Source organism: Arachis stenosperma, chromosome 1 (assembly GCF_014773155.1).
Source record: "Arachis stenosperma cultivar V10309 chromosome 1, arast.V10309.gnm1.PFL2, whole genome shotgun sequence".
NCBI classification, from domain to species: Eukaryota; Viridiplantae; Streptophyta; class Magnoliopsida; order Fabales; family Fabaceae; genus Arachis; species Arachis stenosperma.
The window spans coordinates 52,780,518-52,798,722 of NC_080377.1; the positions used below are offsets into that span (position 1 = coordinate 52,780,518).

The window sequence follows — 18,205 nt, forward strand, 5'->3', positions numbered from 1 at the left end:
ATCTTTGTCTTATCTTTTTTCAAATTCAAAATTAAAAATCAAATATTTTTTAAAATCAAATCTCTTTTAAATCTTCTATCTTATGTTATTTTCAAATCATTCTTAATTAGTTACTTATTTTCTTTTCTATCTTTTTCAAAACTTCCTAACTATTTTCTCTCTTTTCTATTTTCGAAAACTTCTTAGATCTTTCTCTCTCTTCTATTTTTGAAAACCATCTTTTAATTTTCAATTCTTTTTAGTTAATTAGCTTTTAATTTCCTTCTTGTTTTCAAAATTAAATAAATAATAAAATAAAAACAAAAATATTTTAATTCTAGTTTCTCTTTTTACTTCTAAATTGTCGAATTCCTCTACCCTTTTATTCAAATTATTCATCTCATTCCTCTACCCTCATTCTTCTTTCTTCTTTATATCTCACATGAAGTTCTCTATACTTTGACATAGAAACTCTCATTCTCTTTCTTTCTTGTTCTTCTTTTTCTTGTTTGTGAGCAGGAACAGGGATAAAGAACCCCTCTTTGATCCTGATCCTGAACCTGAGAGGACCCTAAGGAAGCGTTTGCAACAAGTTAAAGCACAACACTCCAGAAGAGACCTCACAAAACTTTTTGAACAAGAGACTAAAAATACAAACATGGCAGTCGAACAAAACAATAGAGGAGATGTAAGGAAGGTTTTCGGTGACTTCACTGCACCCACTTCTGACTTCTATGAAAGAAGTATCTCCATACCTGCCATTAGAGCAAATAACTTTGACCTTAAGCCTCAGTTAGTCTCTCTAATGCAACAAAATTGCAAATTTCATGCAAATATGTGATACTTTTAAGACCCATGGAGTGGATCCTAAGGTTTACAGACTTATGCTTTTCCCCTTTGCTGTTAGAGACAGAGGTAGGATGTGGTTGGACTCTCAACCCAAAGAAAGTCTAGACTCTTGGAAAAGTTGGTCAATGCTTTCTTGGTCAAGTTCTTTCCACCTCAAAAGATGAGCAAGCCCAAGGTGGAAGTTCAAACCTTCAGACAAAAAGAGGGTGAATCCCTCTATGAAGCTTGGAAAAGATACAAGCAATTGATCAAGAGATGTCCTCCTGACATGATCTCAGAATGGCCTATCCTAGGTATTTTCTATGATGGCCTATCTGAGATGTCCAAGATGTCATTGGACCATTTTGCTAGTGGATCACTCCACTTGAAGAAAATGCCTACAGAGGCACAGGAACTCATTGAAATTGTTGCAAATAACCAATTCATGTATACTTCTAAGAGAAACCCTGTGAATAATGAGGTAGCTCAGAAGGAAGGAGTCTTGGAAGTTGACACTCTGAATGCCATATTGGCTCAGAACAAGATCTTGACTTAACAAGTCAACATGATCTCTCAACATTTGACTGGAATGTAAGCTGCAACTCGTAGCACACAAGACACCTCTTGTGATGGAGATGCCTGTGATCCAGATCAACTCATCATGAAAGAGGTGAATTATATGGGAAAACCCTATGGAAACACCTACAATTTCTCATGGAGAAATCATCCTAACCTTTCTTGGAAGGATCAACAGAAGCCTCAACAAGGCTTCAACAATAATCAAGGTGGAAGAACCCAGAATAGGTTCAACAACAGACCATCATTCCCATATTCTCAACAACAGATGGAAGAACTCAGAATAGGTTCTAAGTAGAGCCTTTATGACTTAGCAACCATAGTCTATGAACTCTCTAAGACCACTCACAGTTTCATAACAGAAACTAGGTCCTCCATCAGAAATTTTGAGGTACAAGTTGGTCAGCTAAGTAAGAGAATCCCTGAGACCCCTCCTAACAGTCTTCCTAGTAACACTGAAGTGAACCCAAGAGAAGAGTGCAAGGCCATCACTGTAGAAGATGAGGCCGAATCTGAATGGGATAATCTGGCATTGAATGCCAGTAAGGAAGTCCTTACTGGGCGTTCAATGCCCCAAGAAGCACCATCACTGGCGTTGAACGCCAATAAGGAAGGCCTTACTGGGCGTTCAACACCCACTAACCAATTTCCTCTTGAAGAACTGAAGGCAACTAAGGCTCATGAGGATACTACAAAAGTTCCATTGAATGTCTTGTCGCAAATTATGGATTATAAGGATCACTCCTTCTTTAATGAGGAAGAGGAAACTAGGGAAGAGCAAGTTACTCAGTACCTAGGACTTCTCATGAAGCTGAATGCCAAGTTTTTTGGCACAGGGCCATTGGAGGAAGAACCTCTAGTGCTCACCAAGGAACTCAATACCTTGGTTCAACAGAAACTACCTCAGAAGCTGCCGGATCTCGGACGCTTCCTGATTCCTTGCACCATAGGCACCATTACCTTTGATAAGTCTCTGTGTGACCTAGGGTCAAGCATAAGCATTATGCCACTCTCTGTAATGGAGAGGTTGGAAATCTTTTAGGTACAAGCTGCAAGAATCTCACTAGAGATAGTAGACAAGTTAATAAAAAAGGCTTATGGTTTGGTAGAGGATGTCTTAGTAAAGGTTGAGAACCTTTACATCCCTGCAGATTTCATAATTTTGGATACTGGGGAGGAAGAGGATGAATCCATCATCCTTGGAAGACCTTTCCTAGCCACTGTCAATGCCATCATTGATGTAGCAAAGGGAGAGCTGATTCTATAGTTATGGGAGGACCACATCTTATTCAAGATGCCTAGCCCTCACTCTCTCACTGGCAAAAGAGAAATAGTTGTGCAACACCTAGTCTTCCAACCCTCTCTCTCAGTGCAAAGCTATACAAAGCCCCCAGAAACCAATTCTAAATTTGGTGTTGGGCAGCCATCATCAAGCATTGAGAGTAAAGGTACTAATAAGAAAGTACCTAAAGGCTGGGGGGACAAAAAGATCCCTACTGAAGCCCTTTCACCTGACATGAGAGTTGTCTTCACTGGCAATCCAATCATTCCACACACTATGAACAAGATCTTGTTTCTAGAGCATGTGAAGCTCATCCATGAGAGCACAGGCAGGAAGTTCACTGTAATGGGCGAAATTCTGAGTTCCTATCCATCTTCGTAAGGAGCTAACCGTCAAGCTAGTGACGTTAAAAAAGTGTTTGTTGGGAGGTAAACCAACCATAATTAAAGTTATTTCTATTTTTTATTTTATTTCAGTATATCAGTTTAATTTTCATATTTGTTTAAGTTTGTGATCATGTGCAGTAGTTAGAACAGAAATAAAAACAGTCAGAACTGGAAACAAAACAACCTAGAGCAGGTACCTTGCTGGCGTTGATCACCAGAGAAGGAAGCCAGAGTGGGCGTTCAACGCCCATGAGGAGTAGCATTGCTGGTGTTGAACGCCAGCCAGGGAGCATGAAGTTGGCATTGAACGCCAGCCAGGAGGCACAAACCTGATGTTAAACGCCAAGAAGGAGGCTCCCAATGGCCGTTCAATGCCTTATAAGGAGCATGAAGCTGGCGTTGAACGCCAGCCAGGAGCAGCAGCTGGGTGTTTAATGCCCATAAAGGGGCAGAAAATTCGAATTCCCTAGCCTTCTAGAACCAGTGGGTCCCACAGAATCTCCACCTACCCCACCTTCTTCTTTCTCTCACTTTCACTCTTCCCCACATACTCTTCACCATAAAACCTCAACCAATCACATCCATATCTCTTTCCAAAACCATAATAATTCCCACCAAACCCCACCCACTTTAAATTCAAAATTTCCTACCCAATTCCTACCCATTCATTTGAAACCTAACCCATCCCACCCTTATAAATACCCTTTCTTCTAACCGTTCAACACACACTTCTTACACTAAAGCCCCACTTGGCCGCATCCTCCTGATGGGTGAAAATTAAAATTTCACACAAACTCACTGGCAAGTATACCGGGTTGCATCAAGTAGTAAAACTCAGATGAGTGAGGTCGATCCTACGAGGATTGATGGATCAAGCAACTTTTGTTAGGTGATAAATTTAGTCAAGCTAACAGTGGTGAATTGAGTGAAATTGAACTAATAGAATGTAAAGTGCTCGAAATGTAAAGTGTAGAATGTAAATCGCATCAAATGTAAAGGGATTGGGTGTTGGGAAATTAAAGGAAACAGAAATAACAGAGAACAAGATTCATTAGGGATTGGAGATATCATAATCCACAATGAATCAAACGGGTCTGAACTCCTTTCTCAATCATATGAGTAGATCTACGGAGGATTGAAATTGATTGGACCCCAATTTCTTGGTAGTCCAATCTCTCTAATCACAATCAATCTCGCCAATTCCTTGATTCAATTGTCATGAGAAGAGGCGAGGTACATATCTCTCATCCATAAGCCACACTAACTCTCAGGATCTCAATTCCTCCCGAATAGTGTTGATCAAGAGAGTAGTGAAGGATAGAGCCTTAGTTCTAATGCTCATGATTCCCCTTTCGAGACATACACAAGCATTCACAGATTCAATCCCCCTTCCGGAGTGAATGAATCATCAATCAAAATAGAGGATATCCAATAGCTATTCAATTGAATTGAGAAGAAGAAGAAATTCACTAAATCATGTGAATCATAACAGAGCTCCTCCCCCTAATGATTGGGGTTCAATGGATCATACTTCTCAGAACAATTGCAGAAGCTTAAAATTGCATGGAAGTAAATTGAAAGCAATAGGAACAGAAAGGTAAAATTGACAGAAATGAAAATTTTAGTAGAGATGCAGGAAATTGAAATTGCAATCAAGGCAAACTAAATTTAATATAGCTAAAATATAAAATTGTAGAAGAAGAAAAAGTGTATTCTATTCTACTCCTACTCCTACTCGTACTGCTACTACTACTCCTAATGCAGCCTTCCCTTTTCTCAGATCCTCCTTTCATAATTAAATTGGTGCTTTTATATAGGCTTTCCTAAACTTCAAATTGAAATAAAATTCAAAATAAATTACAATTAAATGAAATTCCTATTCTAGATGATTCTTGTGGTCTTCATTGAGTGATCGAGTGGGCTTGCTTGCTTATAGTTCAAAGGGGCTTGAAATGAAGCTAATTTGAGCAGAAATTCACTTCCAGAAGAGTGTAGCGTTCATTTGGAGAACGGAGCATTCGGGCACCCATGCGTATGCGTGCTATACGCTTGCGCTCCCTGGTATTTTGGCTCACTCACGCGTACGCGTCACTCACGCGTACGCATCACTTACAGCATTCGCTTTGAGAGCGTAGCGTTCGCGAAATGAAAGCTCATTCCATGCGTATGTGTGGATTGCAAAATGTCAAATCCACGCTGTTGCTCAACCCATGCGTATGCGTGCGTGTTCCCAAAAATTACATCCAACGCGTATGCGTCGATGGCTAAATTTCAAATCAAATTTTGAAAATCATCATAGGTGCTCATTCGAAGTGAACATAGCGTTCATTGCTGGTGAACGCTGATCCTCCTTCCACCCGTGCGCGCCATGCATGCGTACGTGTGGATCTTCAAAAGTGTCATCCTCCGCGTAAGCGCGTTGTCGCGTGCGCGTCACTTGTGAACGTAGTATTCATCAACTGAACGTAGCGTTCTCCTGCACTTCTTCCTTCTTTGTTTCTTCCTCTCATTTTTTCACTTGTCATCAATCAGACATGCCATCAAAGCCTTGGCATAATCATCAAATCTTGCATCATTCATATTATCAACTAAATCTTGCAAAAATCTCATGAAAATGCATAAAATCAACAATGTTTGATTAATTTAAGACAAGCATGAATTTCTCTTCCAAGCATTTACTTCTTGCCTAAAAATGCATGAAAACCAAGCAACAACAGATAAAAACTGCTAGTAAAACATGCACAAGATGACATGTCATCACAACACCAAACTTAAAGCTTGCTTGTCCCCAAGCAAGAAAGGAATCATGTAGTAAAGTTTGACAAACCAAGGTGAGAAGAATAGCAATTTTTATGTTCATGGTTGGCTAGTTTTCTGTGCATGCAGCAATCACAAAAGAAATTCAAATAATTGATGTTTCTATCTAGCTTATTTATGAAATCTTTTCTTTCTATTTCTTCCTTGAAGCAAGCTTTTCATTCTCTTCTTAGCTTCTCCTTTTGGGTTCTTTGCACCATGAGTTGAAAACAAAGCTACGACTCTAAATGCTTTGTTTTCAAGTATTACCACTTGATACATAAACACCACAAGCATTTAATTAGAGGACTTCTTTAAACTTATTTGTTTCTTTTCTTTACTCTCTAATCATTGATGCTTAGAGCCTTGAGCTTTGAGGCAGTGCTTTTGCACTTGAGCCTAACTTTGACTTCTAAGTGTTTTGTATTTAAGCTTTTTGCCTGATACATAAACACCACAAGTACTTAACAAATAAATTGTCATTGGTACTCAAAGCCTTTAGCTTTCTCATTCTTTCCTTTTTCTTTTTCTTGCCTTATTTGCATTTGCTTCCTTCAAGGTTTTCATGATTTCAAAAATTTCATAAAACGTCTAGATGAAAACTCACAACTAGAAAATGGATTAATACAGACAGATTTACAGACGGATTTAGTCTTTATTATAGACGGATTTTTGGTTACCGACAAAATTACCGACGGATTTTGTCCCTCTGTAAAAGCCCCGTCAGAAATTATTTACCGACGGATTTTTTCCGTCGGAAAATTACAGACGAATTTTTACCAGTTACCGACGGATTTTCCCTCTGTAAATTCTGCATCCATTTTTTCGAAGGCGACGAACTTTCCGACAGATTTTCCGTCTGTAATTACAGACGGATTTTTCGACAGATTTTTCGTCTGTAATTTCCGACGGATTTTCCGTCTGTAATTATAGACGGATTTTCCGACGGATTTTCTGTCGGTAATTACAGACAGATTTTTCAAACTTTGTATACAGACAAAAAATCCGTCTGTAATTCCATCAGCAAGGTAATTTTTTTTTTGGATTTTTTCATTGCAAAATACACCTTTTTCATACAAAATAAATATAAATTTAATAAATAAAATTTTTTTATCTAATTTGTATTCGAATATTTATAATATTTCAAAAAATAAACAAATTTATTGTATTATCAAACTGAAAGAAAAAAGTAATAAACAAGGAAGCCAATATAATTCAAAAAATAAACAAAGTGTATTGATACATCATCTATAATAATAAATAACAACTATACATCAATAAAATGTTTTAATACATCAACTATAATTCAAAACATAAATTCAGTGTATTGTTCTTATAGCATCATATAAATTTTAAATGCCAGGATCAGCTAAGAACGAAGCCACCAAGGAAGCCAAGAAGGTTGAGAGTTCCCATTAAATTGGTAAATATTGTAGCAGATTTAGCTGATGGAAGATTCAAAATTCCAACCAAGAATGTGACCAAGTTCATAGATATTCCCATAACACATTCTTTCAGCTAGTTCAGTTCTTGCATAGTGAAAAAAAGTATGCAAATTTAGAGAGTGTGTAAGAGAGAAGTGAATTTTTGAGAGCACCATACAAAAGTTCCATATTGCGAGAGACTGAAAGAACAAAAAAGGTATAAATTTAAAAGACATGCCAAATAGGATAAATATTGAAAACAAAAGGATAAAAAGGATAAAAGGAACTAATAAGTATTGAAAACATATGGCAAGCAAATTTCTTAAGTATTGAAAACAAAGGATAAAAAGAGTCACTAAAATTATAGATATTAAGAAAAGGAACTAAAAAGATTATAGATATTGACATTTGCAAATCATATAAAATACCTGAGATGAATCAGCCACTGATGCTAAAGCAGTTAAGGCGCCCCCTTGTACCATTTGCTTACCATTCTAAAGTTTCATGTTCACTACCTTTGAGCAACCCTCAGCAATTTGAGCAAGTGCAATCAATGCAGCATGGCGTTTTTGCCACTCAGGAGCAACTAAATAAGCAGGCAACTGTTCAGATGCAACCGGGACAATAGTATTCCCACCCCAGTAATATCGAAAGCCTATCCAAATACAACATAATTATATTCATCTACATTCTTATAGACCAGAATCCCAAAATTTCAAAATATTAGAAATGATTAAGTATTTTAATACTACTACAAGTCTCTATCAGTAGCAAAAAAACTAAGCCTAACAACAACAAAAAGAAAAATCAAGAACATGCTAAACAGGATCAAGATTTTCCACATCATAAATAAAGGTGCTGCTTTGTATTGATTAAGTTTAAAGCATACCTTATCAAACACAAGCTTATCAAATAAAGGTGCTGCTTTGTATTATGGAAGGCCCTTCTCTAGATTTCTTAACTTGCTGTTGTTAGAGTCAAGATTAGTTTACATATGAATTGGTAATTAAAACTGTCAAAGAGATTAATTAGTGATAAAAAATACTAGTTATATGCATAATGAAACAATGGTAGTTTGGAATATATATATTAACTAATATACTAACCTTGTTCATGTTGAGAACACTAAGAAGCTGGTTTTTGTATTCCACTCCCTCACACCTGTGAATGGCTGAGGTTAAGCCATGGTGGTTTGTTTGATCCCTCTTTAGTGTGTTTATGACCTAAATCACCAGTCATAACAAGAACAGAAAGGAACAAGAACATGCATGCAAATTCCAGATAAAAATCTCAGCAATTCAGATATATAGTTCATAAACAAATTTATTCTATATCACAATCATAGAAATTGTTATGTTTCAGATTTCACAAATTACAAGAATATACAAAATTCATACCTTAGAATTTAGAAACCCAGTTCTCTGCAGCAGCAACAGAGAAGGGACAAGGATAAGGCTAGGGATAATGAAATCAGTTCAGTCATTAGATCAAAACACCTATTTCAAAAAGCACATATATCTATCTAATTATCCACTGAGACTAATTAACAAACATTTGATGTGCATGTTAGCTCAAACCAACAAATAAGCAAACCATCGAACACTTGGTGTGCACAGCAAAATTCATAGAGGGAAGGGAAGAAGAAAAAGAAAAAACGTACGAGTGTTTCTCTGAATTCTTGTTGTGCGATCTTGCGCTCCGGAGCTCTGATCTGCAATTGGAATCATTTAATTTATACTTCAGATAAGCAATCAACTCATCCAAATAATAGTATTATCTAATTTTTTTTAATTAGGTGGAGGATACAAACAAAGCATTCATGATTTAATCAACAATTAAGTATTTTTTTTCCCCATAACTAAAGAATTAATTCATGTAAGAATAATGTTTGTTTCGCATAAAAAAATCTTAACATAAGATTGATGCCCATCACTTGGATCTGAAATTATATTAGATTTAAACAAATAAACAAATTGAAAAATAAAAGAGATGTGGGTGCTTTTCCACTTTGTAGTTCATGTGCTAACTTGATCCTGTGGTTCTCTAGCTTATTAAGAGTTATCTCTATTAACTCCATTTACTAACCGTCTCAAATAAAAAATAAAATAAAATGGTGCTAGACTAAGGAAATTAAACTCAATCAGGAAATTACAAAGAAATTAAACAAATAAATAAAATAAAAGACATAAATAATCATCATTGGATATTGTGATGAAAACCAAAATCTAATTCATTGCTTTTTTTTCAGTTTCTACATGGTAAATGGCTAGAACAACAAATCCTTCACAATCACACCCCAATAATTAATCATGAAAAAGAAATAAAATCTCCATCCCCAATTAAAAACCACTACACTAGCTATAAGGACTAATAATAATAATACTATAGTCTATACTAGTATCTATAACAATATTTAACAATAACAACAACAATAATAATAATGTTATTAATTAAATATTCATAGTGATTCAAGAAAACTAATTGGGAATCACTGTCAATTGGATCTTTGCCTAAGATATTACCATGGAATAGAATAAAGTGAAATTTGTGCTTTTTTTATATAATTGGTTTTGTGAAGACAGTTTTTATTCCATTTCTACTTCACCTTGTTGTCATTTCTCTAATTTTAAATCCTTATTTTATTGAGGGAACCAATGGTTGCAATAATACATTAGCCAAACAAGAGAGAAAACAAAGTCAGAGATTCATATAACTCATCTAAAAAAAACAACGTGGCAATAAGCAAGAGCAGCAAGAAAATATAAGTTACTTGAGACAAGAAATCCAAGACGATTGTGTCCATCAAGAGCATCGATAGCAGGCATAACAAAATTAACTTTTAAACGGAATAAGCTCCTTTGGCATTTTCATAATGTTGGTTATGACTGCATCTAGTCCACTGATGTAGTATAATAATCTAAAGATGAAACTAACGGAGATCTCCATGGCTGTCATTTAACTCTTGAACTCTCAATAATTAAGCAGCACAATAAATTATATGAAATTCACCTCTTTTACACTTTCTCCACTCTTCATAGAGAACAGTAACAAGAAAGTCGGACCAAATACCTCTAGCCTCCTCCATAAGAGCAGAATCACAACTATTAGGCACCTCTCCACAAGATCCCTACTCCTTAAATAGTCGCCACTTCAATTTTGACCTAAACATCAAGACTGAAATCACTACCAATAGATAACAAGAAATCACAAGTTGATATCAATTCTGAAGGAAGAAAATGGAATCAAGAAAAATAAAATGCTTACCTAATGATAAACCTACAACAAGCTCAATCAGCATCAACAGCAATAAGAAGATAGAAACTGCGAAGAAAAATTGATAAACCTAAAATTGGCACAGAAAAATTGAGCCCTAAGCACCAAAATCACAAAATCAGATTATACCTGAAATTGACTAAGGGAGCAAACGCAACAAGAGCGGCGGTGGAGAGAGCTCTGTGACGACGGCGATGAAGGGAGCAGATGCGATGAGAGAAGCGGAGGGAGCTCTGCAACAATGGCGACCAAGGGAGCAGACGCGACGAGAACAGTGGCGGAAGGAGCTCGTGCGATGCAAGAGATGACAGAGAGATCGTGCGATGTGAACGGTGGCAACGGTGGAAGAAGCTTGTGCGACCAGAGAAGAAGCAGCTCGTGAGGAAGAAGCTCGTGTGTGAAGTGTGAATGAACGTGTGTGAAGTATGAATGAAGCTCGAGACACTAGGGTTAAATTAGCTCTCCATCAATATTTTTCGACGAAAAATTTTAAATTACAGACGGATTTTCCGTTTGTAATAACTTAATAAAAGGAAGCGTTTTTGTTTATTTAATTACAGACGGATTTTCCGTCTGTAATTATTTTCCACGGAAAAAAATTAATTTTTTCGGCAGAATTATCGACGGATTCTTTTTTCGCCTGTAATTTATGCTAATTTATTTTTTTTGTTTTCCGACAAAAAATCTCTCTAAAATTCCGTCTGTATTTCTGTGGGATAAAATTCGTCGGAAATATCCGTCTGTAATAACTAGTTTTCTAGTAGTGACTTCAATTAATTATATTCCGATGCAATCGAACAACAATTAATCATACTGGCCTTCTAATACTTGTATGCCCATGCTAGCTCGTATTTAATTCCTTGTTTGTTTATGATTATAATACTTAATTGCTTTTGAACTCACAAAACTCAAGTTGGTAGTCATAATGTCACAGCAACATGTTACAATCTAGCAATCAAACTATGCTTATTCACAAATCACATGCATACAAAGAAGATAGAAGACAATCATGCAATTTTAAAGTGCTGGAAATAAGTAGGAGGTAAAAGGAGCATTACCACATTGTAGTTCATTTTTACTGTTGTTGTCATTTTCCTCTAATTCTTCCCCTTCGTATACCAAACTTAGAATGCTTGCTTATTGATGAGCGGATAATTTATACGCTTTTTGACACTGTTTTTAGTATGTTTTTAGTATATTTTAGTTAGTTTTTATTATATTTTTATTAGTTTTTAGTTAAAATTCACTTTTCTGGGCTTTACTATGAGTTTTTGTGTTTTTCTGTGATTTCAGGTATTTTCTGGCTGAAATTGAGGGACCTGAGCAAAAATCTGATTCAGAGGCTGAAAAGGACTGCAGATGCTTGAAAGGGGGTAGTGGTTTCAACTCTTGTTGTGGTGCCTCTTCTTTTGTAACTTCACTTGGTTCCTTTGATGCTTCCAACCTATTCTCTTCTTGTCCCTTGATGTTATGGACTTCTTCTTGTTTCAATTGATGGTTTGTGTCAAGCACTTCTTCAACCAAAGAATCTACCACATCAATCCTCATGCAATTTTCTTTCTCAACAGGGTGTTGCATTGCTTTAAAGACATTTATGGTCATTTGCTCATCATGCACTCTGAAAATCATCTCTCCCTTTTCCACATCAATGATTGTTCTAGCTGTGGCCAAAAAGGGTCTACCAAGAATGACTGAATTGTTTCCCTCTTCATCCATGTCTAGGACCACAAAATCAGCTGGGAATATGAAGTTTCCCACCTTCACCAAGAGGTTCTCAACTACTCCATTTGGTACTTTGATGGATCTGTCAGCAAGTTGAAGTGACATCCTTGTGGGTTTAAGCTCTTCAATCATCATTTTCTTCATCATGGTGAGTGGCATTAGGTTAATGCTTGCTCCCAGATCACAAAGTGACTTGTCAACAGCCATGCTCCCAATCGTGCAAGGTATGAGAAAGCTGCCAGGGTCTTTGAGTTTTGGAGGTAACCCTTGTTGAATGATGGCACTACACTCTTGATTGAGAACCACGGTTTCTTTTTCTTGCCAACTCCTCTTCTTGGTGATCAACTCCTTAAGAAACTTTGCATACAATGGCATCTGTTCTAGAGCCTCTGCCAATGGGATGTTGATTTCAAGTTTCTTGAAGATCTCTAAGAACCCCTAATGTATCAGGTTTTTAAGCACTTCATTCTTCTTCTTCTTCTTCCTTTACACTTAGTTTAATTCTTGTTTATGGCAATTGTTGTTGAAATTGGAGCAATGACTCACTAAACCCCACTTTCATTAGGGGGAGGAGCTCTGTTTGTTGGAATGGATTGATGAACCCATCTTTCCTCCTCAATTCTAGTGGTTGATCTAAAGAGGGAACTCTTGCTCTTCATAGATTCAACCACCATCGAGAGAGGGGTTAATCTACATGAATTATGTGGTGAGTTTGAGGAATAAGCCACATAATTCAGTTTAGAGTTCATCCTTTCATGATTTCTTTAATCAATATACCTTGGTTAGTATGTGAGATGTAACTCTCCTTGGTTGAGATTTTAGAAATTGTGTGGCTGGATAATATATGAGCTTCATCTCTTCTCATGAACAATTAGATCACGAGAGTGGCAATTGGCTATGTTGAGAGAGATTGAATCACCAAGAGATTGGGGTTCAATCACCCACTTGCCATAGATCTATACCCATGATTGAGAAGAATTTGACTAACATCAATTCATGAAAACTAACATCTCTGATCCCTAATGATCCTCTCTATCATTAATTCTCACTTCTTTTGTTCTTAGTGTTTGAAAACCCATCACCCAATTCCCTTCTACATTCTTGCAATTTATTATTCTTGTCACTTACATTCTGTTCATTTACCTCTGGCCATTTACTCTTATGTTTTTTTTAATTTCTGCACTCTTTAATTTCTTGCAATTTACTTTTGATGTCATTTAAGTTTCTTGCACTTTAAGTTTCCGTCATTTACTTGCACTTTATTTCTTTATTCTAGTTCTTTACATTCTTGCCATTTAAATTCTTGCAATTATGTTCAAAAATCAAAATGCTCATGAAATCAAAATCTTATTCGCTTAACTAAATCTACCATTTAACTAAAGTTGCTTAATCTACCAATCTCCGTGGGATCGACCTCACTCTTTGTGAGTTTTATTACTTGATACGACCCGGTATACTTGCCGGTTGTACGTGAAATCTAATTTTTACGTATCACTTGCCCGATATTTGATGGCCCAAACCGGCGTTGCAAATCAGCTTCAGAATTCCCAGCGTTTAACGCCGGAACTGGCACAAAAATTGGAGTTAAACGCCTAAACTGGCATAAAAGCTGGCGTTTAACTCCAGAAAAAGTCTCTACACATAAAAGCTTCAATGCTCAGCCTAAGCACACACCAAGTGGACCCCGGACGTGGATTTTTACGTCATTTACTCATTTCTGTATATCCTAGGTTACTAGTTCACTATTAATAGGACCTTTTGACATTGTATCTCTACCTCATGACACTTTACACGTTTCTTATTGTATCTTCTACGGCATGAGTCTCTAAACCCCATGGTTGGGGGTGAGGAGCTCTGCTGTATCTTGATGGATTAATGCAATTACTACTGTTTTTCATTCAATCACGCTTGCTTCTATTCTAAGATATCACTTGTTCCTAAACTTGATGAATGTGATGATCCGTGACACTCATCATCATTCTCACCTATGAACGTGTGCCTGACAACCACCTCCGTTCTACTTTAGATTGAGTAGATATCTCTTGGATTCTTTAATCAGAATCTTCGTGGTATAAGCTAGAACTGATGGCGGCATTCAAGAGAATCCGGAAGGTCTAAACCTTGTCTGTGGTATTCTGAGTAGGATTCAAGGATTGAATGACTGTGATGAGCTTCAAACTCCTGAAGGCTGGGCGTTAGTGACAGACGCAAAAGAATCACTGGATTCTATTCCAACCTGATTGAGAACTGACAGATGATTAGCCGTGCTGTGACAGAGCGCGTTGAACATTTTCACTGAGAGGATGGGAGGTAGCCATTGACAACGGTGAAACCCTACATACAGCTTGCCATGGAAGGAGTCTTGCGTGCATGAAGAAGAAGACAGTAGGAAAGCATAGATTCAGAAGATAGAGCATCTCCAAAACCTCAACCTGTTCTCCATTACTGCAAAACAAGTACTTATTTCATGTTCTTTTACTTTTCACAATTAAACCTGATAATTATTGATATCCTGACTAAGAGTTACAAGATAACCATAGCTTGCTTCAAGCCGACAATCTCCGTGGGATCGACCTTTACTCACGTAAGGTATTACTTGGACGACCCAGTGCACTTGCTGGTTAGTTGTGCGGAATTGCAAAAGTGTGATTGCCATTTCGTGCACCACTTATCCTCAAGCAACAATTAAAATAGTGGTGATGGGGTCTATGATGGTTCATGAGTGTCTTAAATAATAAACTGTCAGTAGTACATGTGTTTAAGCAAGCCAAATTAAAAATAACAATGAAGGCACAGGAAACAGAGACATTGTGATTGCAAAAATAAGAAGGTGTGCATGATACATTGCATAAAATATAAGTGGCACACCAAACTTAGTGTGACACTTTCACTTGGAATTGATGCAAGTATCTAGTAAATATTGGAAACAAATTTTTGTTGCATAGCAACACCAAACTTAGAATGTAGTCACATGTCAATTTATTTGAGCTAAAACTAAACAAAGGAAACCGTGCTATGCTAATAACATAATCACCAGGCAAAGAATTCGTCACAGGTAAGGATTTCTTGGTGAGGTATTAACAAAGACAATTAAGGAGCAAAATAAAGGAAAGTATTAAAAACAAAGAAATCACTAAAACAAAGAGAATGAAAAAGTGTCAAATCAAAAGAAAGATAACACTGCAAAGGCATTATGATTATGCAAACAAGTGGTGTTGCTGGATTCATTGCATAGAAAATTAAGTGGCCCACCAAACTTAGAAACTTAGTGTGACACATTCAATTTAAAATTGATGCAATTATCCAGAAAGATTGACACCAAACTTAGAACGTAATCATATGCCGATTTATTGAAAATAAACAAAGCAAAAAGAGAAAATAAACAAAGCAGAGAAATGAAATGTTACCTAAGGTTGGGTTGCCTCCCAACAAGCGCTCTTTTAGTGTCATTAGCTTGACATGTTGTTCTCAACTTTCTTCCTCTTCTTCCAGTTTGTTAAGAGGAATGACCTCTGGTAGAAGGAAGAGACAGTCAGTGCCCCCTTTCTTAGCTTCTTCCTGATGACAAGTCATCATATACCCATTTTTCAAGCTAATTTCACTTGTTTTATTAGCATTTATACACTTTCTTGCATCCTAAGTAAGTGATTTAGAGTGAAAATGCATAACTTCTTTAAATCAAACAACCACCATGAAATTAATGTTAACTCATGAGGTTTAAGCTAAATTTAATTGATTTTTAATTGATTTATAAGCCTCTTGAATTTAGTGATACTTTGAGTGGTTGTTTTGGTTTATTGTAGGTGAAGAAAAGAAAAAAAGGAAAAGCGTGGCCTAAGGAAGTGTGACCCAAGGAAAAGAAAGTGTGGTCAAAGAGAGAAGAAGTGTGACGCACAACATGAGGAAGGGCAAACATTGCCTTCCACAAGGGCACACTGCCCTCTAGGAGGGCAACATAAGGGAACCAAGCATGAAAGGCAACTCTGCCCTGCCCACTACAAGGGCAGAGCACAAATCTGTGCCTTGGAATCAAGAGGAACAAAACCTTGCCCTGCCCTCCACAAGGGCAGTATCGGGCTCACCAAGGGAAGAAAATTAAAGGAAAATATCTCCATTGCATGCCACAAGAGTCGAACACGGAACAAGGAAGAAGCAAGGAACTAAGCTTGATTATGGTGCCAAGAAAGCCAAGGGAAATGAGTAGCGTGCGTTCCAGCCATGTTTCGAACGCGGGACGTCAATGTGGGAACACTGCCCTGCCCTCCGCGAGGGCAGGGCAGCATTTTGTTGTGGTACGATTCTGGCAGCACCAAGGCACGATTCTGGCGCACCGAGGCATGATTCTGGCAGCACCAACAGCGCACCACAGCACAATTCTAGCGCACCAACTTTTTCTGCCCTACCCTCCGCGAGGGCAGGGCAGCATTCCGCGCACCAAGCCTGCACCACGCCGCACCATGCACGCGCCAAGCACCAAATTCTGCCCTGCCCTCCACAAGGGCAGGGTAGCCTCCTGGAAGCTACTTCTCATGGGCCAAAAATTGAATTAAAAATCCAATTTAATTCAATTCTTCACCAAGTCAAAAGCCCATCCAAATCTCAAGATCCAAGAATAGAAACTGTATAAATAGGAGTTAGTTTGATGTAATTAGAACCTTTACTTTCACTTTTGAACTTTTGACATTTACCTTTTACTTGATTTTTGAATTTCATACTTTCTTTGGAGCTTGGAATTCTTCAACTTCTCCTGGTGACTTCATTGAGATTTCAGAGAATTGGGGAGGAGAATTGATCTCTCTTCTTCCTCGTTCTTGCCTGAGCACTTTTAATTTTCTTGTTTTGAGTTTTGGGTGTGAAGAGTTGAGGAAATTCTGTCTCAACCTCCATTCAAAATCTCTTTAATTCCTTTCTGCACAATTAAATTGAATTTCAATTTCCTTTACGACTTTTTCTTCAATTTCTTGTCAATAGCTTTGTGAACTTGGATCTGGGAAGGCAATTGAGATCTAGGCTTTGCTACCTAGTCTCTGGAGACCTGAGATCCCAATTTACTTTTGGTTCTTCTGTGAACCTCTGCTGCACTTTATTTCCTTACTGTTTGAATCATAATTGTTTCTAATTCAAATCCTGCTCTATTGATTGTTGCAATTCACATTCTCTTGCTTAAATTCTGAAATCCCTATCCTCAAATCCCTTTTACATTCAAGCAATTTACATTCCTTGCAATTTAAGTTACTGCAATTTACATTTCTTGCACTTTAAGTTTCAGTCATTTACTTTCTTGTTCTTTAAGATTCTGCAAGTTTACTTTCCTGTTCTTTAATTTACTGCAAATTTTCCCTTCCCCCTTTACATTCCAAAAAATTTAGCTTCTGTTAAACACAAATCACTCAATCAATATTTGATTCGCTTGACTAAACCAACCACTAAACTAAAATTTCTCAATCCTTCAATCCCTGTGGGATCGACCTCACTCATGTGAGTTATTATTACTTGATGCGACCCGGTACACTTGCCGGTGAGTTTTGTGTCGGATCGTTTTCCGCACATCAAGTTTTTGGTGCCGTTGCCGGGGATTGAAATAGATTGACAATGATTAAGTGAAGTGGAGGTCTAGATTAAGCACTTTTTCTTTTCTGTTTCTCTAACACACTAACTGTTTGAATTTTTGCTTAAACTAACTAAAACCTCATTCTAGCAATAGATTGAAGTTTTATTAATTTTCTGGATCTGTGTGTTTATTGTTGTGTGTTTGTATGTCAGGTACAGGAAGATCTTCCCCTGTCTTCTCTGAAATTGACCAAAGAACTCTCCGAAGAATAAGAAGAGCTGAAAGAGGAAAGAACGTTATTGGAGAGGAAGAATCTGAGGAGGAATTCCAAGAAATGGAAGGAGATCCATCAAATCCCAATCAACCAGAAGGAGGAGCCAATAATAAT

The 18,205-nt window shown here is 37.2% G+C and overlaps 1 protein-coding gene across 1 annotated transcript; it reads left to right on the forward strand.

Annotated features, from left to right (window-relative positions):
* The first annotated feature begins 637 nt into the window (after positions 1–637).
* On the forward strand, positions 638–2,650 carry LOC130979722 (uncharacterized). The gene is made up of 4 exons (XM_057903248.1): positions 638–722; positions 1,404–1,670; positions 1,746–2,269; positions 2,426–2,650. Exons 1-4 carry the CDS (start codon positions 638–640, stop codon positions 2,648–2,650), a joined length of 1,101 nt encoding a protein of 366 aa, XP_057759231.1.
* The last annotated feature ends 15,555 nt before the right edge of the window (positions 2,651–18,205 follow it).

Bases quoted from the DNA above. Each gene is read 5' to 3' on its own strand.
- LOC130979722 (XM_057903248.1), top strand. From the start codon at position 638: ATGGCAGTCGAACAAAACAATAGAGGAGATGTAAGGAAGGTTTTCGGT. The intron at 723-1,403 runs GTATCTCCATAC...CTGGAATGTAAG, and splicing joins TTCTGACTTCTATGAAAGAA to CTGCAACTCGTAGCACACAA. The intron at 2,270-2,425 runs GTTCAACAGAAA...GAAATCTTTTAG, and splicing joins CCAAGGAACTCAATACCTTG to GTACAAGCTGCAAGAATCTC.